Genomic DNA, 20,563 nt, shown 5'->3' with positions numbered 1-20,563 from the left:
GGTGTCTTTTCTTTTATTCCTCTTGCAGTTGCTCTAAGCTTCCCTGGCTGCTCCCCTTGGAATGCTCCTGCCCCAGGGTGGAGTTATCCTCTGGCAGCAACCCCAGGGAAGCCAGGGCAGTCTCTGAAGCTGGGGTCCACAAGCCAGAGGCTCCTATAACAATTAAATCAGAATATTCACACAGGCCCTAGACCCCTTGGCCAATTTCTTCGAATTTCTCCTCTCCCGGGCAGTCTTGGGGGGGGGAGGGCTGAGCAGCTGCAAGGAAGGTCCTTGAATGCCCCCCTCCCCGATTTGCAGCTAGAAAACGCTCCCTCCGGTTACGGAGCTTGAACCCGCCAGGGTCCCGATCGCTCTTTGAGTTGCAGCAGTTTTCTCTTCAAAGCTGAATGCCGCCTTTCTCCCAAAATTCTGGGTTTGGCGCAGCTCCCCGGGATTTCGGAATCCACTCGGGCGGGGTGGGGGGGACCCTACCCGGCCTTTCCCCGCCGGCTCTCGTCCTAACCAGGGCAGACTTTCGTGGGGACGCTGGAGCCTTGCTGCTCCTGCTCCTGCTCCCGCCGCGCGCAACCGCCTACCTTGGTCAAGTTTCAACAAGTCTAAAGATAGAAAGAGCTGCGGGGCGCCCCGAGAGGCAATGAAAGTTTTGCCCCAGGCGGGCCAGGAGACCGGACGGCATCGCAAGGCCAGCCGCGGCTTTGCACCGAGGTCGGGCACCTCGGCTCTTTCGCGCGGCGCCCCCGCCTTCTCCTCCCACCTCCTCCGCCCCCTTCCTCCCTTGGCTCTGGCCCAGCTCCCTCCCCCGCCCGGAGGGGACCCATCTGTCCATCGTCGCCGCGGCGAGAAAGGCGGGCGGGGGTCGGCCGCGGCGGCTCTGCTGAGCGAGCGGAGCGGGAGGGGGCGCGGGCGTCTCCAGCGGACTCCTCAGTCGGGACTTCGTTCGCCCTTGGCGGGCGGGAGGGCGAGCTGGCGCGCGCCCGCGAGGGTGTATAAGTGTGTGTGTGCGAGTGGGTGGGGTGGGTCGGTGGGTGTGTGCCGCGACTCGCGGAGTCCCTCTCGCATTCACGCAAGATGGCGATGGAGGGGCGACCGAGACCGTCTCCGGCTTGCGCGCACGTCTAAAAGCCGCCCCACCGCAGCCGCCGCCGCCGCCACCGCCGCCGCGAACCAGCCGAGCGGGGCTCGGGCGGCCGCTTCGCTTCCCTGCTGCTTTCTCGGCGGAAGGCTCCCATGGCGCTGCCGGGCTGGGCGCTGCTAGCGCTGACCTTGACCACCGTGGAAGGTAACCCCCAGGCGCGGTGGGTCGGGCTTCTCTTGCTCCCCTGGATCCCCCCCGAAGGAGTCTCTTTGAGGAGGGGGCGCTTTGCTTGGCGCGCGGGACTCCGCTCGAGGCGCAAAGGAGCCGGGGCTGCGCACGGGGGACCCGTAGGGAGCACGCAAAGAAAGAGGGGGCTGCGGGTCCGGGGACGAGAGCGAAGAGCCAGTGGGGGGCGGCGGGATGGGAGCCGGGCATCGGCCGAGAGAAGGCAGCGTGGCCGCGGGGGCGAGGCGCTGCCACTGCGCCGGGCGAAGGAACGCGCGTCCGGCCCGGCGGCGGCGGCCAGGGACCCGCGCGAGCCTCGCCGCTCTTCCTCTCCACCGCGCCCCCCTCCCCGTGATGGCTACAAACAGGTGTACGCGGGGAGGGAGGCGGCAGCGGCGGCTACTGGCAAGGGTGGGACGCGGGCAGAGCCGCCGCGGCGCGCGGAGCAGAAGCGCCCAGGGCCGCCTGGGCGGCGAGTGCGCCCCGGTCCTGATCCGCGCGCGGGCGCGGGGCATCGTCTGAAGGCGCTGAAAAGCGGCGTGCAGGGGCTGGAGCGGCCCCTCGCCGTTCCCCCGGCGCGTATTGGGGGAGGGGAGCTTCTGCGGGGTCTTAAATGCAGTTTTCGAAGTGGGTTAGCTTCTTCACGAGACCCGGAAAGGGGACCCGCGATCGATCCGCCAAGGTCCGGAAACGGCGCGAGAGAACAAACGGGGGGGGGGCGCCTCCTGGGGGAGCAGAAGGAGCCGATGTAACAAAAAGCAATTGCGATTGGAAAGTGGCTTCGGGAAATCTCCGCAAAAAGCAGCACACGTGCGTGGCTTTGTTTACAAGGTGTTCGGGGTTGCTTCCTTCTCCCTTCCTCAGGTCGATTCTCTTCTCTGGTTAATGAAATCAAGCAGCTGCTTCATGCAGCCTCCACATGTGCCCTCCAGATGTTGGGGGCTTCTCACAACATTCCTAGCAAGCAAAGATCCCAGTGGCAGCTGCAGTGGCTAGATAGAAGAACTTCCATGTGGAGAGGCAGTATACCTTTGGCTGTAGAAGGCGGCCTCAAAGCATAGCTCTGTGGTTTGCTGGAGAGCAGCATAAAAGCCCGCTGGAGCAGACTCAAAGTCTCCGTTAATTCACTTTCCCCAAATCTGTTGCCCTCCAGTTGTGTTTGGACTGCAGCCCCATCACCTGCCTGGTGGTGAAAGGAGTTGTCATCTAAGCACATCTGGAAGAATCCAGGCTGGACAGAACTAATCCAGTAATGTTAGTTGGATGGATGTATGATGGGAACCAACAAGGCACTTTTGAAGATCTTTGTTACAATATCATCTTCGGAAGCTTTTTGAATCTTGTCAGTCTTGAAGTGCAGAAAAGAATGGGACTCATATTGACAGAACTCTTAGCCGTTCATAAGATTCAGGGCTCACGTGGTTCCCTCAGAAAGGCATGTTGACAAGTGATCTTCAGAACTTCTGGATGCCAGATTGGAGACTTTGTGAAGTGAAACATAAAGCATAGCTCCTTGGCGTGAGCTGGTGAAAGTTGCCTTGTCTTGAAGGACCCCTCTGCCTTGCAGCTGCCCTCATATCTCACTAGAGTCCAAAGCTGGTCCTGACGGGTAGATTCTAACACCAAAGAACCCATGAGAGAGACTGAAGATGTATCACCTAGCCTGTTGCTCAACAGTCTTCTTGAGGGTGGCAGTCTCTGGTCTGGCGACCTCTGGCATGGACATGAAAACTCCACAATGGCTGGTCTGGATCTTTAATATTCATATTGATGGACCACCTGGTCTGGCCTGGTTTGCATTTTCATGCACTATGGACCTCTCTCAATCTATATGAAACCCAGCATGTCTGGTTGGGTTTACTCTTTTCTATAACTGGATTTGAAGAAAAGTGATCTATGGATTTGGGGAAGGAAGAAAACAGTGATGACGGTTATCTTGGATGGATCATTAACTGTTCAACCTTAAGCTTCCGGGGACCTGAATTCCTCACAGGGATGGAGATCTGAGTCTGATGGCCACTCTCTAGAGAATGAGGGAGACAGTTTTCTGATTCCTTTGGGGAACTTCCTCACTGTGGTTCATGCATGAAAGGAGGGCAAGTGGAGAGTTGCAGGCTTTCTCCCGGATCCTTAAATGATAGCCCTTTTAACCTCCTGGTATTCTATGGAGCTGGAGGTGATTAAAGATTGGGATCACAGTTCAAAAGTAAGTGGTGGAAAATTCCCAATGATGTGCGATTGAGTGCAAATGTTAAGAAGTCAGCCGGTATGCATGGTGTGATTACAGTGACGGAAGAACTGATGTTGGGCCCAACAGAGCTTTTTCAGATGGTGAAAAGCTAATGGATCTATTCCAGGAGATTAGATGATCATGCCTTCAAAGCTCTCCTGTACCCAAATAAAATCACTCCTATCTATTACCTACTTGAATGCCATTGTTTTAACAAGATCCGATCTGGATGTAGCTAAAACATTGGCCAGATCTGATGTAAAAAAAATTAGGTACAATCTAAGAACATGGACAAGCCACTTGGAAGAGTGAAGCCTGTCACATGTGCTTTGGACTGTTGTCCATCTGGGCTACTGAAATCTAGCAGATAGGCCTCCCAGGTCATCAGCTTTCTTTATGAAGATGGAGTAAATCCCACCTCCTTGAAAGAGACATTAGAGAGCTTTGTTTTCAGACAAAGTAGTCTAGATTCTTTGAGTAAGAGGCTTGTCTGAGCAGTTGGCTGGCCTTGTTTAGTCTGTAGGGTCAGATCAGAGGTACATGGACTGCTAAGGAATCCCAGGGCTGTAAGCTAGATTGAAAAGTTGGGGGGGGGGAGTCACAAATTTAGGCAACATGAAGCCACTTTCATTACCATTTCCCCCCACCCCATATGGCTCTGTTTCTGAAGTCACTCAGAGTAGAGCTTGATTCAAGGGCTTCTTTACCTTCTTAAAAAAAAAATGCTAATTATCAGCTGGTGTCCAGTGTTACACCATTGAGCTGAGATTTAGAGTGGTTAGTAGTTCACAGATCAAATGAGTGCGGCAGTGTCATCATACAATCACTGTGACTTGAGTCAGGTGGCAGGGCGCAAATACATAACGGTGGCTTTTTTGCATTGATATCACTGCATATTGTGGCATTATCATAGCTTGCTGCCTCAAATCTAATGAGCTCTGGAGGTTAGATCCATTATATCTTGGACTCAGGCTGAATTTCAGGAACGAAACAGCGGTCAGAGAATGAACAGGAGAAAGGCAATTTTATTAGGATTCCTTGAACCCCTGACAGCTTTTGATACTGTCAGCTATGGTTGAGACTATAAGAACCTGGGCTGCAATAGTCCAGAAGACCACTAGATGGCAGTGGAGAGATGCAGAAAATTCTATTTCTTATTTATCTTGGCAGCCCAAGTCTCATAACTTTAACTGTGGCGTCATTTGGATTTAGGAGTACTAAAATGGATTTTCTTGGAGGAGCATTCTAAGGTGATGGGTTTTGCTCCCACTTTGTCCTGCAGAATTTGAAAGATCCATATGAAACTGTCAGCTGGAGGTGTCATCTGAAGAGTGGTGCTTGGCCCATACTGGTGACATGCTATTCTACCTCTGGGTTCTGCTTGAAAATCCCAAGGAGGCTATGGGGCTCCTAAAGAACTGCTTGGAAATTGATCTGGAATACAAATAGGTGATAGAAGGTGAAGAATAGGTGGGTAGGACATCTGGCAGGCCTGAGTAAAGGGATACAGGCAGAATTAGCAAGTTGTTTTCCTAGTTTCCACACTGTATGTAGGTTAGCCATGACTGCTAGCGTCAACCCTACTTTGTGAAAAAGAGCCTTGATCAGGAATGATTTCTGGACTAGACTGCTACAATACATTTTGCGTGGGGCTGCTCTTGGATATGGCTTGGAAGCTTCAGTTCTAGCTGAGTGTAGCCACTTGTGTGCTTAGGGAGGCCAGATGATCTGAATGTATTACCTATTTGCAGAGGGTTGAGTTGTGCTAGGTTTTGTACATACTTTTTAGTCCCTTCAAGATTCAAGTCTTCATTTTCATAAAAGGTTCTATGGAGCACCATCTATTTCATGGGCTGCCCAGTCCTACAAAAGGAGAGTTATGCTAGGCTAAAATGAAGTTAGATCATTTGTGACATAGCATGTGATGGGAATTTGACTGTTGCACAATCTTGGCTTTTATGCTAAGCCATAAAAGGATGTATTCCTTTGGGCACTGCATATTCTGTGCACACAGCAATTGTGTTTTGTTAGTCGGTGTGATTCATATGTGGTTCAAAGTGTCAGGTAAATCCAGAAAATGGAAAAATTCAATCACCAAGTGAAGTGCGTTGTGTGAATGCAGCCTTTGTGAACTTCAGTAAAACCTTAGTTAGATGTGTTAGCTATGCTAACCAGCTCATCCCTTTTTCCTCTGAATCCATGTCTTGAGATGTCTGGTTTGTCTTTAATCCATAAAAAATGGTGTAGAACGGTGTTTTTCAACCTTGGCAACTTGAAGATGTGTGGACTTCAACTCCCAGAATTCCCCAGCCAGCCACTGGTGTAGAAGCTTCTCTTATAACATCCGCAATGGTTTTGCTGAAGATTCAGATCCCACCCCAGTGCCCACTGGTAACTTAAAAACTGTAATCAGCTTGGGGACCGGTTCTGTTTATGCCTGTACAAACCAGTTTGTCCTTTAAGGATGATCCTCTGGTTTCTGTTGGTTAGCCCACCTTTATTCTTTTGTTAGATTTAAAGGCTGCCTGACTCCAGAGCAACTCTGGAAGGCTTACCCTTTAACAGAGTACAAATAATAAAGAACAGAAAAGACCATGTATGTCTAGGCACAATATACTCACATATCTTCCAAAAACACACCAAGTGGAGCTTCTCAACCACCCTCCCCCAAGGCTTGGGAGAACAGGTTTTTAAAGACTTCTGGAATACCATCAGGGTGGGGATCACATGGATAAAGGTCAGCCCACCTGATGGTGTTAAGGATGGGTGTTAAGGGCAGGGTCTTGTGACTCATGGTCCCAACCTTATAGAGTCAGCAATGGACTCTACAAGCCTACCATGGCTGTAAATATCCCCTCTTTTCAAATGCCGCTTGATAGCACCTAGCTGAGCTTACCTTGCCTCGGAAGCTAAGCAGGGTCAATCCTGGTTAGTTCTTGGATGGGAGACCTCCAGAGGATCCCAGGGCTGAAGGCTAGAAGTTGGGGGAAATTCTTGAAAGAAGACAGTGGCAAACCCCAGCCGTCAGCCATCTCCTTGCCAAGAAACTGCATGGACGTGTCAACAGGAGTCGAGCTCTACTGAAAGGCAATTGTACTTCTACCTTTGAATGAAAAGCTGTTTCACTGTTTTATTGCTGTGCCTTTGATAATGGATTTCTCTTGGCTCAGGGATCTTTGGCAAGTGTGTACTTTTTGAAAGTTGCTGGTTGTATGATGTTTTGTTGCAATGAATGCAATTTTTTTTTGTTTAACTGCCCTTGGTGCATCTCGCTTGGGGGTCCTGGAAGCAGTTTTTAAATATTTCAGATGAACCAGAAGCAAAAAGCCGATCCGTTTACTGGGAAGGGAGATCCACAGTCTCTCTGGCTTCCTGCAGCCTTGCATTTGGATGAAAAAGGCAGCCCTCTTCCCACTTCATTAACTGGCTTAGTTGTGGCCACAAAGAGGCTCCTCCAGCATATCAAAAGATGGTCATCTTTGTCTTAAGTAACTAGAGGCACCTTTGTGGAAATAGGCAGGAGGACGAAAAGGATGGAATAAATTATAAGAACCAACTCATCCTGCTTGTGAGAAGCAGGAGTGGATCCCCCACCAGTGAATCAGAGTTGTGCTGTTCCCCATCGCGATGTTTCCGTGCCAGGGGAAGAAAACGAAGCTGTGGTTAAAGGCAATGGAGTAGGATTGGTGAAAAGAAAAGTGACATCTTCTATCTGTCCATAAAGGACACCCTTGGGAGAATGGGTGGGCAATCTTAGCTCCACCTCCTTATATATGCACATTACATTTATATGTGGTTGCCATCTTGACTTTTTCGACTCCCTTCCTGCAGACAGCCCTGAGAGCCAGCCACCATTTAGCAAGTGTGTCATGCAGAAGTGTCTTCATTTTGGGGTTGAGTAGTTGGTGTGAATCTCAGGAATTGGGTTAATTGAGTCAAGGGTAGAAATCTAATTGCAAGAAAGTATGTCCCCCAACCCAGCCTCTTCTCTCTTTGTTAGGGCAGAGATAAATTTAAGAGAAGCTTAAATTTTTTTAATTTAAATTTGTCATGGTGAAAAAGACAACAGGTGGGAAAAGGTGGCTTGAAGTAGCAAGCCACCCTCCAGTGACCTTTTTGGTAGTTGCAACCAGTTGCTTTTCCACCTTGGCTACTGCCAGATGTGGGGACTTCAAGTCCCAGAATTCTCAGTAATGACCATGTTGACCAGGGAATTCTGGGACATGGGCAGCAAGGTTGGGAAAGATTGGCTGTGAGGGTAGAGGGGGTCAACCCATTTGCAAAATTCAACTGTAGAAGTTCTTTCTGATCCTTGTGTATATCAAAGTGGATCAAACAGAAGAGCGGCTTTGCTGATCATGTCAACATCTGGCCACCCCCCCCCCCAAACGCTTTTTCTCCTGCTGTTTGGTTTACAAAGACTTTTACAGTGGCTCACCTTAGCACAGCCTTGTAAATTGTTAACCTGCTTAGTACTTTGCCCAACAAATGTCAGCTTGGTTAGAGTCCCTTTCTATAAAAAAATACCTCTCCTTTTCTCGCTTCCCCCCTTGCATAAGGGCAGAGCTTTATTCATTAGATTTTGCTGATTTTTAAATTAGATTAGAACCGGCTTTTCTAAGAAACCCTTAATGCATTATAAAAGTCCAGCCCACAACCACACATTGGTGCCACATCTGTTATTTTCATGATGTTCTTGCATGACTTTGTTTATGTAGATTTGGGATGGCGCAGAGTTCTTCAAGCTTGGTTGGAAGGGATGTGGCTGTTCGAATGCCCATTAGGAGCAAAGTTAGTTATGAAAACTATTTAAAACAAAGTTTCTAATCTTCATGACTGTGACAAAACAAATAATCTGGTCCTATATATTTCTGGCAGTACCATTCTTTTCATAAGGATTCATTGTCAAGTAAAAATACAGAGAATTGCAGCAAGTTCTTTTTTAAAAACTTGTCCAGCTCACCACAGCCCTATGATTTATGCTGGAATATTAGTCCAGATGAGACAACATCTGTTGTAGCAAAAATAGGATTACACCTAGTTTAAGAACGAGTTCCGTTCCCAAGGTCTGTCCTTAAGTCAAATTTGTATGTAAGCCGGAACAGTATTATTGTATAATACTGTAGAAGTAGTATTGTGTAACGAACTCGAACCATTGTGGATTTAACTCAAATCATTGTGTATTTAACTCACATTTTGCTGCAGTAGGCTCCGTTCTTAACTATGGGTCATCTTTAAACATAAAAACACAAGCGTACAAATCACATTTTGTGTGTATGTGTGTGTGTTTCCTTCCAAACTCCAGAGCAGCGTTTCTCAGACTTGGCAACTTTTAAGATGTGTGTTGAAGTCCACACATCTTAAGGTTGCCAAGTCTGAGAAACGCTGCTCTGGAGTTGTGGGTTCTGAAGGAGTTAAACAAAGTTACCAGCATCCATTCCCAGTCAGCCTAATGTTCATCCTTTTTGCCTGCTTAGTGCAAGCTGTCTACCTAGCTCTATGCCTCTTTGCATAGAAAGAATTAAGAAAGAGATGCGTAAATGCAAACGTAAGGCTTTGCCAAGGGGTGTGTGCACGCGCTGCTTGTTCTGTAATGGGGCTCTCTAAAGGGACAGGTTTTAGAGTCTTTTTAAGCTTGTCTTTCCAGCTTAATTAATCCAATTAAATAATTTTCAGTTAATGCAGTTTCTCTCAGGTTTCAGGTTTTGTAGATTTCCTTTCTTGACTTTAGGGGTGCTTTTTTGGGTGGGGGCTTTGAGCATCTGCTTCTCTCTTTCTTTCTGCTTTCCCCCAGCCCCCACAAGAGTGAAAAACCAGCAGCAACTGCCCAGACTTAGTGCCTCTGTTTGAGAAGGGACTCTTCTTGTATCCCTCTTTATCAGCCCTTGATACAATATACTTTTGGGAAAAAAAAAAGGAAGTTCTATTCGAATACCCTGGATTTAGGACAGGAATTTTCTAAAAGATAGAGGGGAATGGTGGGGGAAGAGAGTTGGTGGAATTCCATGTGGCTTGGAGCAGATGATGGAGAAAAAGGTGGTGGTGATGATGATGAAGAAGAAGAATTAAATTTGTACACTGCTTGATTCCTAGAGATGTTTAAAAAAAAATGAAGAGTCCTCCAAGTTACAAAAAACCAGAAGGGGTGACAAAAGAGAAAGTGCTTTACATAATTTGTAATTCATTGTTGGAATTTGCTGCTAAGGATATAGAGATAACTTTGCTTTTAACAAGGAAGACAAATATGACTCCAGATAACTTCATGGAAATGTCTAGATAGTTTTGATAGCGGCATGGGTGTTCTTTGCTAGTCTCCTGGAATAACCCCCTCCCTCAGGCTAGCCTCCAGCCCTGGGGTTTTCTGGTGGTCTCCTTTCCAAAAGCCTAGCATTTTGAGCTCAGCCAAGGTCAGCTGCTTGGTGCTTTAGGTGGCTTGAAAACAGGATCACGCGGCCGGGGGTTCCCTGGGTGCCCCCAAAATCTCAGATAGGGTTTTTGCAAAGTTCATGCAAAACGTACCTCTAAATTATAACTTTTGATGTGACAGAAGGGACTGATGATTTAGTGCATGGAGAATAACCACATTAGCTATATTAAATTAGATTGAAATGTGAATTAAATTCAAATTTAGAATTTTGCCTGGTCCCATCTGCATTTTGGGAGAACAGAGCCCAGCATGGTTCTCAGAGACCAGCTGTCATTCTCATCCTCCAAAAAGTTGTGCCCTTCTGCTTTTCGAAAAATAAAAGCCATTTTATGGAACGAGAGGTAGTTAGTTGTGTGGGTTAAGTAGAGCCTCGGTGGTCAAGAGGTCTGTACCTTAAAATACGGGGCAGAATGCTTGTCTAATGAAAACCTGCTTCTCTGCTCTTGCTGCAGCAAAGCACACATCCCTGGTTTATATAATTAAGAGAGGACTGAGTATTTAATTGCAGAGTAATTTGTTGTTGGCCTCCTTCCCAAAGTTTTCTAACTCTATTTGCATCACAGAGGGAAAAGGAAACAACTTAACGAGATTATTGTTATTTGGGTAGCAAGTTAATTTTGTGTGTTGGAATCACAGATAGAAACTCTTCTGGGTTCTAGAATTAAATTCATGGGACCCTCGGTTACTAGCTTTAGCTCAAGCCACGTAACCTAGTATTTTGCTTCTCATGGTGGTCAGTTGTCGGGAAGAGCAGATTTGGAGGGAATGTAGATGCTGGGCGATTTCTCTAGGATACCTCCAACTCCTGTTTGGCTTTTATTGCTTAAGGTGAAACACACCAAAGGTGGAAACCTTGCTATATTGTCTGAATCAGGGGACCTGACTTTTCACTTCTTCAATAATCTAGGATTTCAAACCAGTGTTTGCTCATGGTTTGAAGATATTGGCTGGTTTGAAGGTGTCAACCCAAGTCCCCCATCTAAGAGATCCTTCCAGAAGGAAAAGTGTGAGCTAGCAGGACCTCCCAGCTTCAGATCTTTCCCCCATCCTTTTTGAATGCTTCTAGCTTAAAACAAGAGAGCCAGTTTGGTGGGGTTAAAAGTGCTGGTCTAGAAGTGAGGAGGGTGTGGGTTCTGATCCTGCCTTAGGCATGAAACCAGCTGGGTGACTTTGGGCCAGTCCCTCTCTCTCAGCCCTAGGAAGGAAGGAGGCAAGGGCAAACCACTTCCGAAAAATCTTGCCAAGAAAACTGCAGGGACTAGCCCAGGTAGTCACCAGGAGGCAAGACTGACTCAAAGGTGCACACACACACATCACACACCCATACATACTTTTCTTAAAGTGGAGAGACACCCTTGTGATCCTCTGCAATCTCAGTGAAATCCGGAGGTCCTGCAAAACTTGTAATTTTTCAGTGTGAGAAAAGGGAAGTTATGATATGAAGTCCATCTGATAAGAGGCTCTTCTCCCATAAATAACGGCCTGTGGGTAGAGATTAAGTCAAGACACCCCCTTTGAAGTGGGGCTTCTGCCATCAGTTCACTCTGCAGCAAGTGAACAAGGGCTGCTCAATGCAAGAGCCCCCACCTGGTTACAGCATTGCCCCCTTGCTCAGGTGTTGTTGGTACCCCGCCTTCTACAATTTTGTGCTTGTTAACAGAGACTTTTGGTGAAGCCTCTTCTGCTCTGCTCTCTATTCATTGTCTTGTTACTAACCTGCACAGTGGTCTTTATAACCCTTTAGAGTTCCAAATGAGTGGGGTTTTAGATGGGTGTTAATTGAATACTGCTGATATTATTGATTAGCATTAACTATTCAGGTTCTGATTTTTCTACTCGTAATTCCTTTCCACCTTGTTTTTAACACGATCGTTTGTCAAACCGTTCCTGGCCTTGGGAGCCAGCCTGGGAGTTAGAAGCGGTGCCAATAAGAGAAGAGAAATATGGCCAGATGTGGAATTGAATTGAATCAGATTTTGCTTTGCTCTTGACCCCGTTCTTTCCTTTGAAGATAGCCCATGGGCTGCTTGATGGCTGGATATTGCCCTTAGTCCAAAAGCTTGCCACCCCTGGTTTAAAGAGACCCAGGAGTTGGTCGTTGTGGTTCAGAGGTCACCCACCCTCTTTGCGGTGGTCTCATTTAACCCATCTAATGTCCAGGTGTGGGACTTGAAGGCTGTATCTCCAAGCTCAGTGTCAGTGTTAGTGGGACACCGTCTTCCTGCTTTGTGGGAGGTTCTTCGGAGGACCTCAGATTACTGCAAGCCTTTGAGACCGTTCCTTTCCTTTCCCTGGGTCTGTTTTCAAGCCTGGAGGGGTCCAGATCAGCTTGCTGGATGTTCCTGGCAGACAGGTGTGCACTGAGAGATGTGCAAATGTTTGTGCTTTTCTTCCTCTGCTGAGCGAGCTTGTTTTCGCGGCTGTTTTTTCAGCAGGCAATCAATCAGTGCCATTAATTGGCGTAACCAAAGACACCATTAGCTGGCTTAGTGGATTGTTTACTTTTATTTAGAGATATCTGTCTATTCCCTGGAGAATGTGCTTTTGGTAAAAAATAAGTAAGTCCTCTCTTTGGACGTACCCCAGCGGGGTCTTTGGAGAAGAATGTTCTCCATAGTTACTGGACAGGAGAGCTTCAGGCTCCCAATGGTATTTAAGGCGATGTGCCTCTCAGTGACAGATGTTCGGAAACACATGTGGGAAGGAGTGTGGGAGTGTGTATGTCCAAGAGAACGATGGGGGGTGGGGGGTTCCCAACCTTAGTCTTAGTCCCTATAAGAGTAGCAAAGCCTGCTTCTGCCTCCAGTTGCACTATCACTCTATTGCTGGCAGAACTTTGGAAGAATTGGAGGTGTCTGCAGGGAGTGGTCAAAAAAGTCAATATGATGGGTACAACCATGCAGTTGAAGTGTGTTGAACGTATCCAAGAGATGGCATTTGAGCACCCTGTTGCACCACCATCTTGACTGTTTTGACCACACTGTGCGGACCCCCCTGGTTGAGAATCAGGAATCTCCAAATTTTTTACTTTGAATTCTTTAGCTCTTGTTCTATGGATATGTCGGAATGCCTTTCCCCACTGACCCGCCTGTGATCCTCAATACATTTTCTCATCCCAGATTCCATTGGGGGTTGTCTAATGAAGGACCACCGTGTTGTTGGATTAATTCTGATCTCAATGGAGGCAAATTCTGATCCTAGTTGAAAGAGAAAGATGCTTCCTCCTTCATGTCTACTTCCATTCCATTGTACATAATTTGTCCCCAGTTTAACAGAATCCTAATTCTCTCTCTCCCCCACTCCCCACCCAACACATGTTAAGCCAGTGTTTGTCAACCTCGGCAACTTTAAGCTGTGTAGACTTCAACTCCCAGAATTCCCCAGCCAGCATAGAAAGTCTAATGAACGCAGAGCACTTTCCAAATCTTGTCTTGCAGAGCAGTGATAAACTTTCCTGGCCAGGAAGTTTGAGCAAACCGTGCTATTTTTTGTGTTTTGATTGAGTTCAGACAGAGCATCCTTCATATCTACTGAGCTAGATTAAAATGCTCCTTCCCCTGATTGGTTGAGCTGCTGTGATGTCATAGAAAGTTCTTGGGGAATTTGTTTTTTGGTTCCAGCTTTTGTGAGGGACGGAATGTTGTTAGGAGTCTCTCAGAATGGTTCCATGGATAGGCTGTCCCCTCTCAAAATACACATTTCCCAGAAGTACCAATGGGTGATGTTTCAGCTCGTTGTTCTCTCCAGCCTGCCAGGAGCAGTCCATCACCCCATCTTGGCTTTGCCTTTTTTGGGGGCAGGTGGGCATGCTGCCAAACCATGCAGTGGTGGGTTTTCAAAATTCTCATCCTACTTCTGGGGTCTGTGAGTAGTGGCAGAGGGAATGGCTCTGAAAGACAGGAGGAGGAGCGATTGTCACGGTCAGATAAGAGGGGCTTGAGCTCAGGCCAAGAAAGTAACTTGAGGAAGCGTCTCAGACAGGCCCCTCCCTAGTTCACACAGAGATATAGGGAGGGAGGGGGGAGCACATTCAGATTTGCAAGATTCTCTTATTATAGCTTTACAATAAAAGTAGTCCTGACTTACATGGCATTGGTTTCTTAGTCTGGTCTGTCTTGTAGGGCTGAAACTAGGTGAGACCCAGCAGTATTCTTGAGAATGTGTATGATGTTTGGGCACCTGGATGGCAGGTGCTTGACCCCTGGAGCCTTCATGGACACATCCATATAATTGACTTGGAAATAAATAGCAGTGGTTCATCCTAGACTTCTGGGATTTTTTTTTTTTCTTTCAATTTCCCAATCTAGCCTATGGCTCATGTTTTCTGGTGGGGCCCAATCCAGGTTCTACCATGGTCCAACCCTGCTTAGCTTTTTGAGGCCAGTAATATGTAAGCTTTCAGCCTAAAAATATATTAAATCAGGTAGGCACCAGGGAGTCCATGGGCATCTTGGCATATTTAGGTACCAGGTGGGTGACCTGAGCTTTGGAGAAAAACTAGGTTACACCCTGGCTGAGTTTGCAAAACACATTTAACTTGATTAATGAGTTAACTTATTTTCTGGGTTTGTGCAGTATTCATGAGGTACTAATATATTATGGCAAGCATCCATAATGTATTAGTAGCTCCTTTATCATATTCAGGACTTCAGGCAAATACCTACTTATCTCTCCTTGAAGCCAGAAAGGTGTCCATTGCTTGGCAGGTAGAGAAGGGCAATATTCCACCAATAAGGATGGATTTGGGATCATGACCTCCAGCCTTACCAGCTCAGGGAAGAAGGAAAAGAAATACTGTTATCTCTATTTTGTAACTGGAGCTGGTGAGGCAGCTCTTTCACAAGACCACTAACCAAGTAAGCTGAGATGTTGCGACCCAGTGGATTACTTGTCCCACCAGCTCAGCTGGCTTCCTTCTGAAGTTGCAGGTTAATTAGAATTTGGCCCATTACTCTCCTTGCTCACCATGAAATAAGTGATGACCTGGAATTACTGGACCTGCCAACTTGCCCCTTGGCTTTCCAGGGAGCAAATCAGTGTGAATTCAGTGGATTCTGTTTTCAATCAGCTGTCTGGGTTTTCTGGCATCTCTTGTTGGGCAGTCTCCACCTTGCATTTTGGGGGAGAATCTGGGGGTGTCTTTAAAAAGAACAAAGCGTATTAGTGGAGAACCTACCGTGGTGGGAAGAGATGGTCTCAGAAGAATGGTCCATGGAGTGATGCATAGGTTGATCCTTGGTTTCCTCTCAAAGCAATGAGGGTTATGGAAAACATGAGCTTATCAATAGCAGCAGGATTCTGTAGCACATGGGGGGGGGGGTCCTTTATTACTAGATTATATGCACCCCTCCCAGGTCCTGAAAATTTCTTCTAGCCATCGTGGCCCCGATGCAGAGCTGTAGCTTTTCAGTGTTGGGAAAAGGAATGGTTGAAAATATACTGCCCAGATCCCAATGTTTGGGGGTCCAGGTTCACCACCTTCTTTTCAGGACTGATTCCTCCAAATGGAATTGGCCAGCCAAGAGGGTCATCCTAGAGCAGTGTTTCTCAACCTTAGCAACTTTAAGATAGGTGGACGTCAACTCCCAGAATTCCCCAGCCAGCCACTGATTCCTCCAAATGGAATTGGCCAGCCAAGAGGGTCATCCTAGGGCAGTGTTTCTCAACCTTAGCAACTTTAAGATAGGTGGACGTCAACTCCCAGAATTCCCCAGCCAGGCTGGCTGGGGAATTCTGGGAGTTGACGTCCACCCATCTTAAAGTTGCTAAGGTTGAGAAACACTGTCCTAGTGGAAATAGCTGATAGTCCCCCCCACTCTAGAAAGCCAAGTGGGCTTAAACCAGAAGGCGCTGCTTCCCATTAGCAGAGCCGGCCCTTTGGAACAGTGGAGTGGAAATCAGACCGGCCCCCTTCCCAGGCTAAAAACTGAACTCATTCCCGGAAGCTTTGCAAGTTGGAATTAACCATCAATGCACATTGTATGGGAATTGTCGCTGAACAAATGCAAAGAATCCAGCTGCTTCCCAGACTCTCAAAAGTTTTTCACTTTTCTTTGCCTCTTAGATTGAACATGGGTTGAGGCAAAGACCTTGGGGTCTGTGGCACACTCCTTCCTGGAGAAGGATTTTTTAAATTTAATTTGAGCTGTTTTTCAATAAGGTACCCTGGGTGTTTCATCTCCTTTTCTATCTATCTGGTCAACTGCTGAGAGTCATATTGGGTTGTGGTGCAATGAAGGGCAATGAAGAAATAAACAGATTTGGAATTTTGAGAATATGTCACGGGCACTCTCACAAAATGGCTGCCACCAAAGATCTGGGCAATAAAGGAAATACCCTTTTTGCCAGGCTGGAAAGTGGTCAAGTTGATTCCCATCCTCCTGCCCTGTCCTGCCCTCCAAATTTCTCTACCATTTCAGCTTATTTCTACCTGTTTTTGTCCTTTGCACATGGGCACCCTTCTAAACCAAGCCCAGATACAGCCTCCCTCCATTTTCACAATCTAAAAATGCTTCTGGAGTCTGTGTGTGATCCAGAAGCATTGCTGAGGACAAACAGGATATCTGAGGCTGGTGCTTAACTGTGAGACAACCTTGCTTCCCATTTTTTCTTTCGTTAAAAGACTGCAATAAAGCAATTAATGAAGGAAAATCTGGGAGGAGTGTGGGGCTGGATGGACGCTGAAGCTGTGTACGTGGGGCCATCGCATCCCCCACTACCCCGTGGAATCTGTTCTGGGATGGTAAAGTTGGAAGAGTACAAAGTGCAAACCTTTGCAAATCCCAGGAAAAAACAGTCCCCAAATTGCAGCTGCCTCCAGAGGTGAGATGCAGTCCTGCCCATTTTGTGTGATGGCCTCTTTCACTGCAGGCCCTGCTGAAAAGCTGCCCCCCACCCGGTTCTAGCAGGCCAGGGGTCTACGCTTCAGTGTGGGGCACCCGTTCTGCTTGAAATAATCCCATGTAGCCAGCTCAGTTGGCATCCTGTGCAGAGTCCTAGCGAGGATCCGTTCGCCTTCTCCAGTTGGATGTTCAGCAGGCAGGGCCAGCCTGATGATGGGAACCGTAGCTAAACACATCTGGAGGCCGGCACAGCTGCTTCCCAGACACTCAAAAGTTTTTTTTTCTTTGACGGCCAGAAGCCTCTTAGACTGAACTGTCCCTTGGGGTCTCTGCCACACCCCGTGTCTGGAGGGGGGACGGCTTTGGAACGATCCGCGTCAGAAATGTTCATAAATCATCACAACGGCAAGTCAAAACAATGGATTCCTACAGCGAGCCTCCCTCTTTCCCCACCAGGCTTAATCTCCGCCCTCAGATCCTGCTGTCATACTACACACTTAATCTGGTTGCTACATTAGCCCGTGTTCTGGGTTTGCAATGATGCAGCGAAGCACCCATTCGCCAAGCGGGTTAAAACACTCTCTCAGGCCCAAACGTGCAATCCAGGGTTAAGCTAAGCCAAGCTTAACTTCTTACTCAAATGCAGCCATTAGTGCTTTAACCGATCTGGTTAAGTGTGTTGTGGGAAATGCAGTTTTTTGTCAAGACCTGCACTGTTTTTAGATTTCGTGTGTTAATGGCGCCCGTGGATTGCAGTGGGTCCTTTTTGATTTTATAATGGGATCGGTCCCCTGAAATGTTCTCCCGCTTCTGCTTCCTTTGCAAAACACTTTTTAAAAAGCTGATGGAAAGATAGTGATAGAAGGAAAACACAGGTGGCTTATATTATGTATTGCTAGATGAGGTGGGGTAGAGGGTCTTCGGACAGTAGGAAAAAGATGGGAAGCCTTGGGTTGGAAAAATGGGGACTGTTTGTAAATGTGAACCCCCCTTGAGGGTGATGTTTTCTCCCAGTTGTTCAGCGGCCAAGGGCTTCAGGGGCATTGTAGGGTCATACTGGCATAGGAGAGGAGATGGGGTGGTACTTTTGGCTTCCCTCTTTTTGGGAGGGAAGGTTTTTTTGAAACAGACACAGACACAAGTAAAAGAGGTATGTTAAGCTTGTTGGCTGAAACAGAAACAGTGCCAAGCTGGCTCGTATGCAATCCCAAATTTTAGGACCCATTCAGCATTCCAAGGCCAGATGGCCACTCCTGGTGCCAAGCGATGGGACGTTGCCTGTGCACTTTTTAAAAAGAGTTTTTGAGCCTCTGACCCCCTCCCTCTTGGCTCTAGATTGCATTTTATTATTTTTTCAGTTCCTGCCGTTCTGCCCTAGGACATTCATCATGTTGGATTACAAATAGCTTTTGAAATTCCCCTCCCTTCCCAAGGATGTTTGTTGTCTGGCGTGGAGGGCAGCTGTTCAGGAAACACAGAAACAGCTCCGTGGCTCTTTGGATTAAGCCCCAGAGCTTTGTCTCGCCCAGGCCTGCAGGCGTAGACCTCCAGAAGAACCCACAATGATGTCATGTGCATCAGGAGGGCACCGCGCACGCCACACAGATGACATGGTGCCAGTTCATCTCCACAGTAATGTCTGGATGCACACGATGCCTTTACCCCTCTCCCTGCAGACGTTCAGACGAGCCATAAGAGTGAACTTGGTCCACCTAACCATGCATGGTGACCCAATGGGACCCCCATTTGACTGACTTTTAGGGCTAAAATTAAATTTGGACTAATTTAATTGAAATCTTATATTGAATTCCGTAAAAATTGAATTAACTATTGCCATAAGATTACTCTTCTGGTATTTAATAGCTTTCTTTTTTGGTCTTGTCGAGAGTGAGTGTGGTAGAGTAGTGAAGGTGTTGGACAAGAACTGGAAAGTCCTGAGTTCAAGTCCTTTCTTACTCCAACCAACCTCACAGGGCTGTTGTTGTAAGGGGGAAGCTCTTGAAGGAAAAGTAGGATCTAAATCTAATGCAGTGAATTGACAATGATGATTCAGTTGCTATTAGGAGTTGCTCTGTCTTATTTTGGACCTTCAAGGTGTGCCTGCATGCCTTCGATACTCATGCATTGGTTTTTGCGGAAGCTGAGTAGCTGTAGGCTCAGGACAGCTTCTACTGTGTACTTAACTTGGTTACTGAATTAACCCACTTTCTGGGTTCACACAATCCCTTAAATGCGAAACTAACCCAATCCACCAGATCAGTGAAAATTGGATTGAGATTAAAGCTTCCCAAGTTTTACCTATTGTATGAGTTCAATTCCTAGGTCTTCAGTTAGTCTGGTTAAGCTTGTTGTGTGAATGCAGCCATGGGCCACCTAACACTCCTGAGTGCCTAATGACTCCTGTAGAAAGGATACCTGCAGGTGAGGAAGCTTCATAAGATAGAGGTAGCAGTCCATTGATGTATCACAGGTGGCTTCTGTTGGGGGCATCCATGGGATCAAAGAAAGTCAAGATGGAACCACAACCATATGATTGAAGCCCTGCCCCTTTTTTTTACAATCACACGATCTCAGACTGCCACCTTGATTTTCTTGACCCATCTTGTGGACATCTCTTGTCACTTTGGGGGCCTAGGAGAAGAAGAGAGCGGTCTGCAGTCCATGATGAGGGCTTTTTTCAAATTGAGGATCCCAGGTTGCAAAGGTGTGATCCGTCCCATTCTAATTCTACATCAATATCCAACTGAGTCTGTAGCCCTGAAGTAGCCAGAAAGTTTTCTTAGGCAACTAAACAAGTCTTAGCTTGGGGGAAGCTCCAGCTTAATCCAGCTGGTCTTTAAAATTAACCTTGTTAAAATTTTTAAAACCCTGGCTACTGACAAATCCAAATCCATTTTCATTTATTTCCTAAGGCTTCCACGCCGTGCATTGGCAAAGAGTTATAGCTCATTTGCTTTATTTTTATAACACCCATCATGCGAGAGGAGAGGAAAGAGCAGTTTTAATGTCTTGGCAACCACATTGCCTTATGTAGGTTGTTAATGGAAAAATCTATTAAAGTCTTAAGGGTTTTGGGCACTGGATCAAGCTGGATATTTTTGTATACTGTATCAGGCTGTCTGTCGGTCCAAAGGGGTTACCCCAACCGATGGTGCAAATGGATTAGGAGAAATAATTCAGCTACCATCTTGATATAGAACTTTTTGTCTTAACGATCTTAGTTCCCAGACCTACAAGATCCCCAAAACTCTGAATGGAGCCCTCTGCTCTCCCCTGGGCTGATCTTGAGAGTTGGGAAATGTGCCAGGGAAACATGTCATAGCAGTAGGTGCTATAGCTGGTGGGAGGGAGGGCAGGCACCTTCTGTTCCTGAAAAGAATATTTGAGTCAGAAAATAGAAGCTGGAATGTCTTAGGTAGATTAACACACTCAGGTCAATATGGGGATGATATGCCATTAGCTTAATGACCCCCTGATTCCTTGAAGCACTTGTCATAGGCTCCAGTCTGTCTTCCTGATGTGATTTTCTCTAAAAGAAAGTCTTTTTTTCCTGCATGAACTGCTTTTATAGGAGTCTTAGTACTTGCAGCGTTCATCGACTGCTGATCAAAGTTGCAATGCCAACGGCTTTCTTTGGGGGGCACTGCTTGATGGAGGTGCACCCAGTTTACAGAATCAAAGAAAGTCCATCCTGGGAATGTTTTGTTGGGTGATGAAACTGACTAAGGGATGGTGAAATTGACTAAGTTAGAATGGAGAAA

At 47.0% G+C, this 20,563-nt stretch overlaps 1 protein-coding gene across 1 annotated transcript in view; it reads left to right on the top strand.

Annotated features, from left to right (window-relative positions):
• Positions 1–1,230: 1,230 nt before the first annotated feature.
• Positions 1,231–20,563, top strand: part of IGDCC4 (immunoglobulin superfamily DCC subclass member 4) — an 81,740-nt gene continuing 62,407 nt past the window's right edge. Inside the window, exon 1 of the mRNA XM_088139446.1 lies at positions 1,231–1,930. Coding sequence (XP_087995572.1) covers positions 1,231–1,930 — 700 coding nt within the window. The remainder of the gene's footprint in view (positions 1,931–20,563) is intronic.

This window comes from Python bivittatus, unplaced genomic scaffold (assembly GCF_059951505.1).
Source record: "Python bivittatus isolate LINGU-HERP-01145 unplaced genomic scaffold, Pbiv_v1 ctg000210_np1212, whole genome shotgun sequence".
Lineage (NCBI taxonomy): Eukaryota > Metazoa > Chordata > Lepidosauria > Squamata > Pythonidae > Python > Python bivittatus.
The sequence above is the reverse complement of the archived record's forward strand: the minus strand, read 5'-3'. Positions and strand labels throughout refer to the sequence as shown.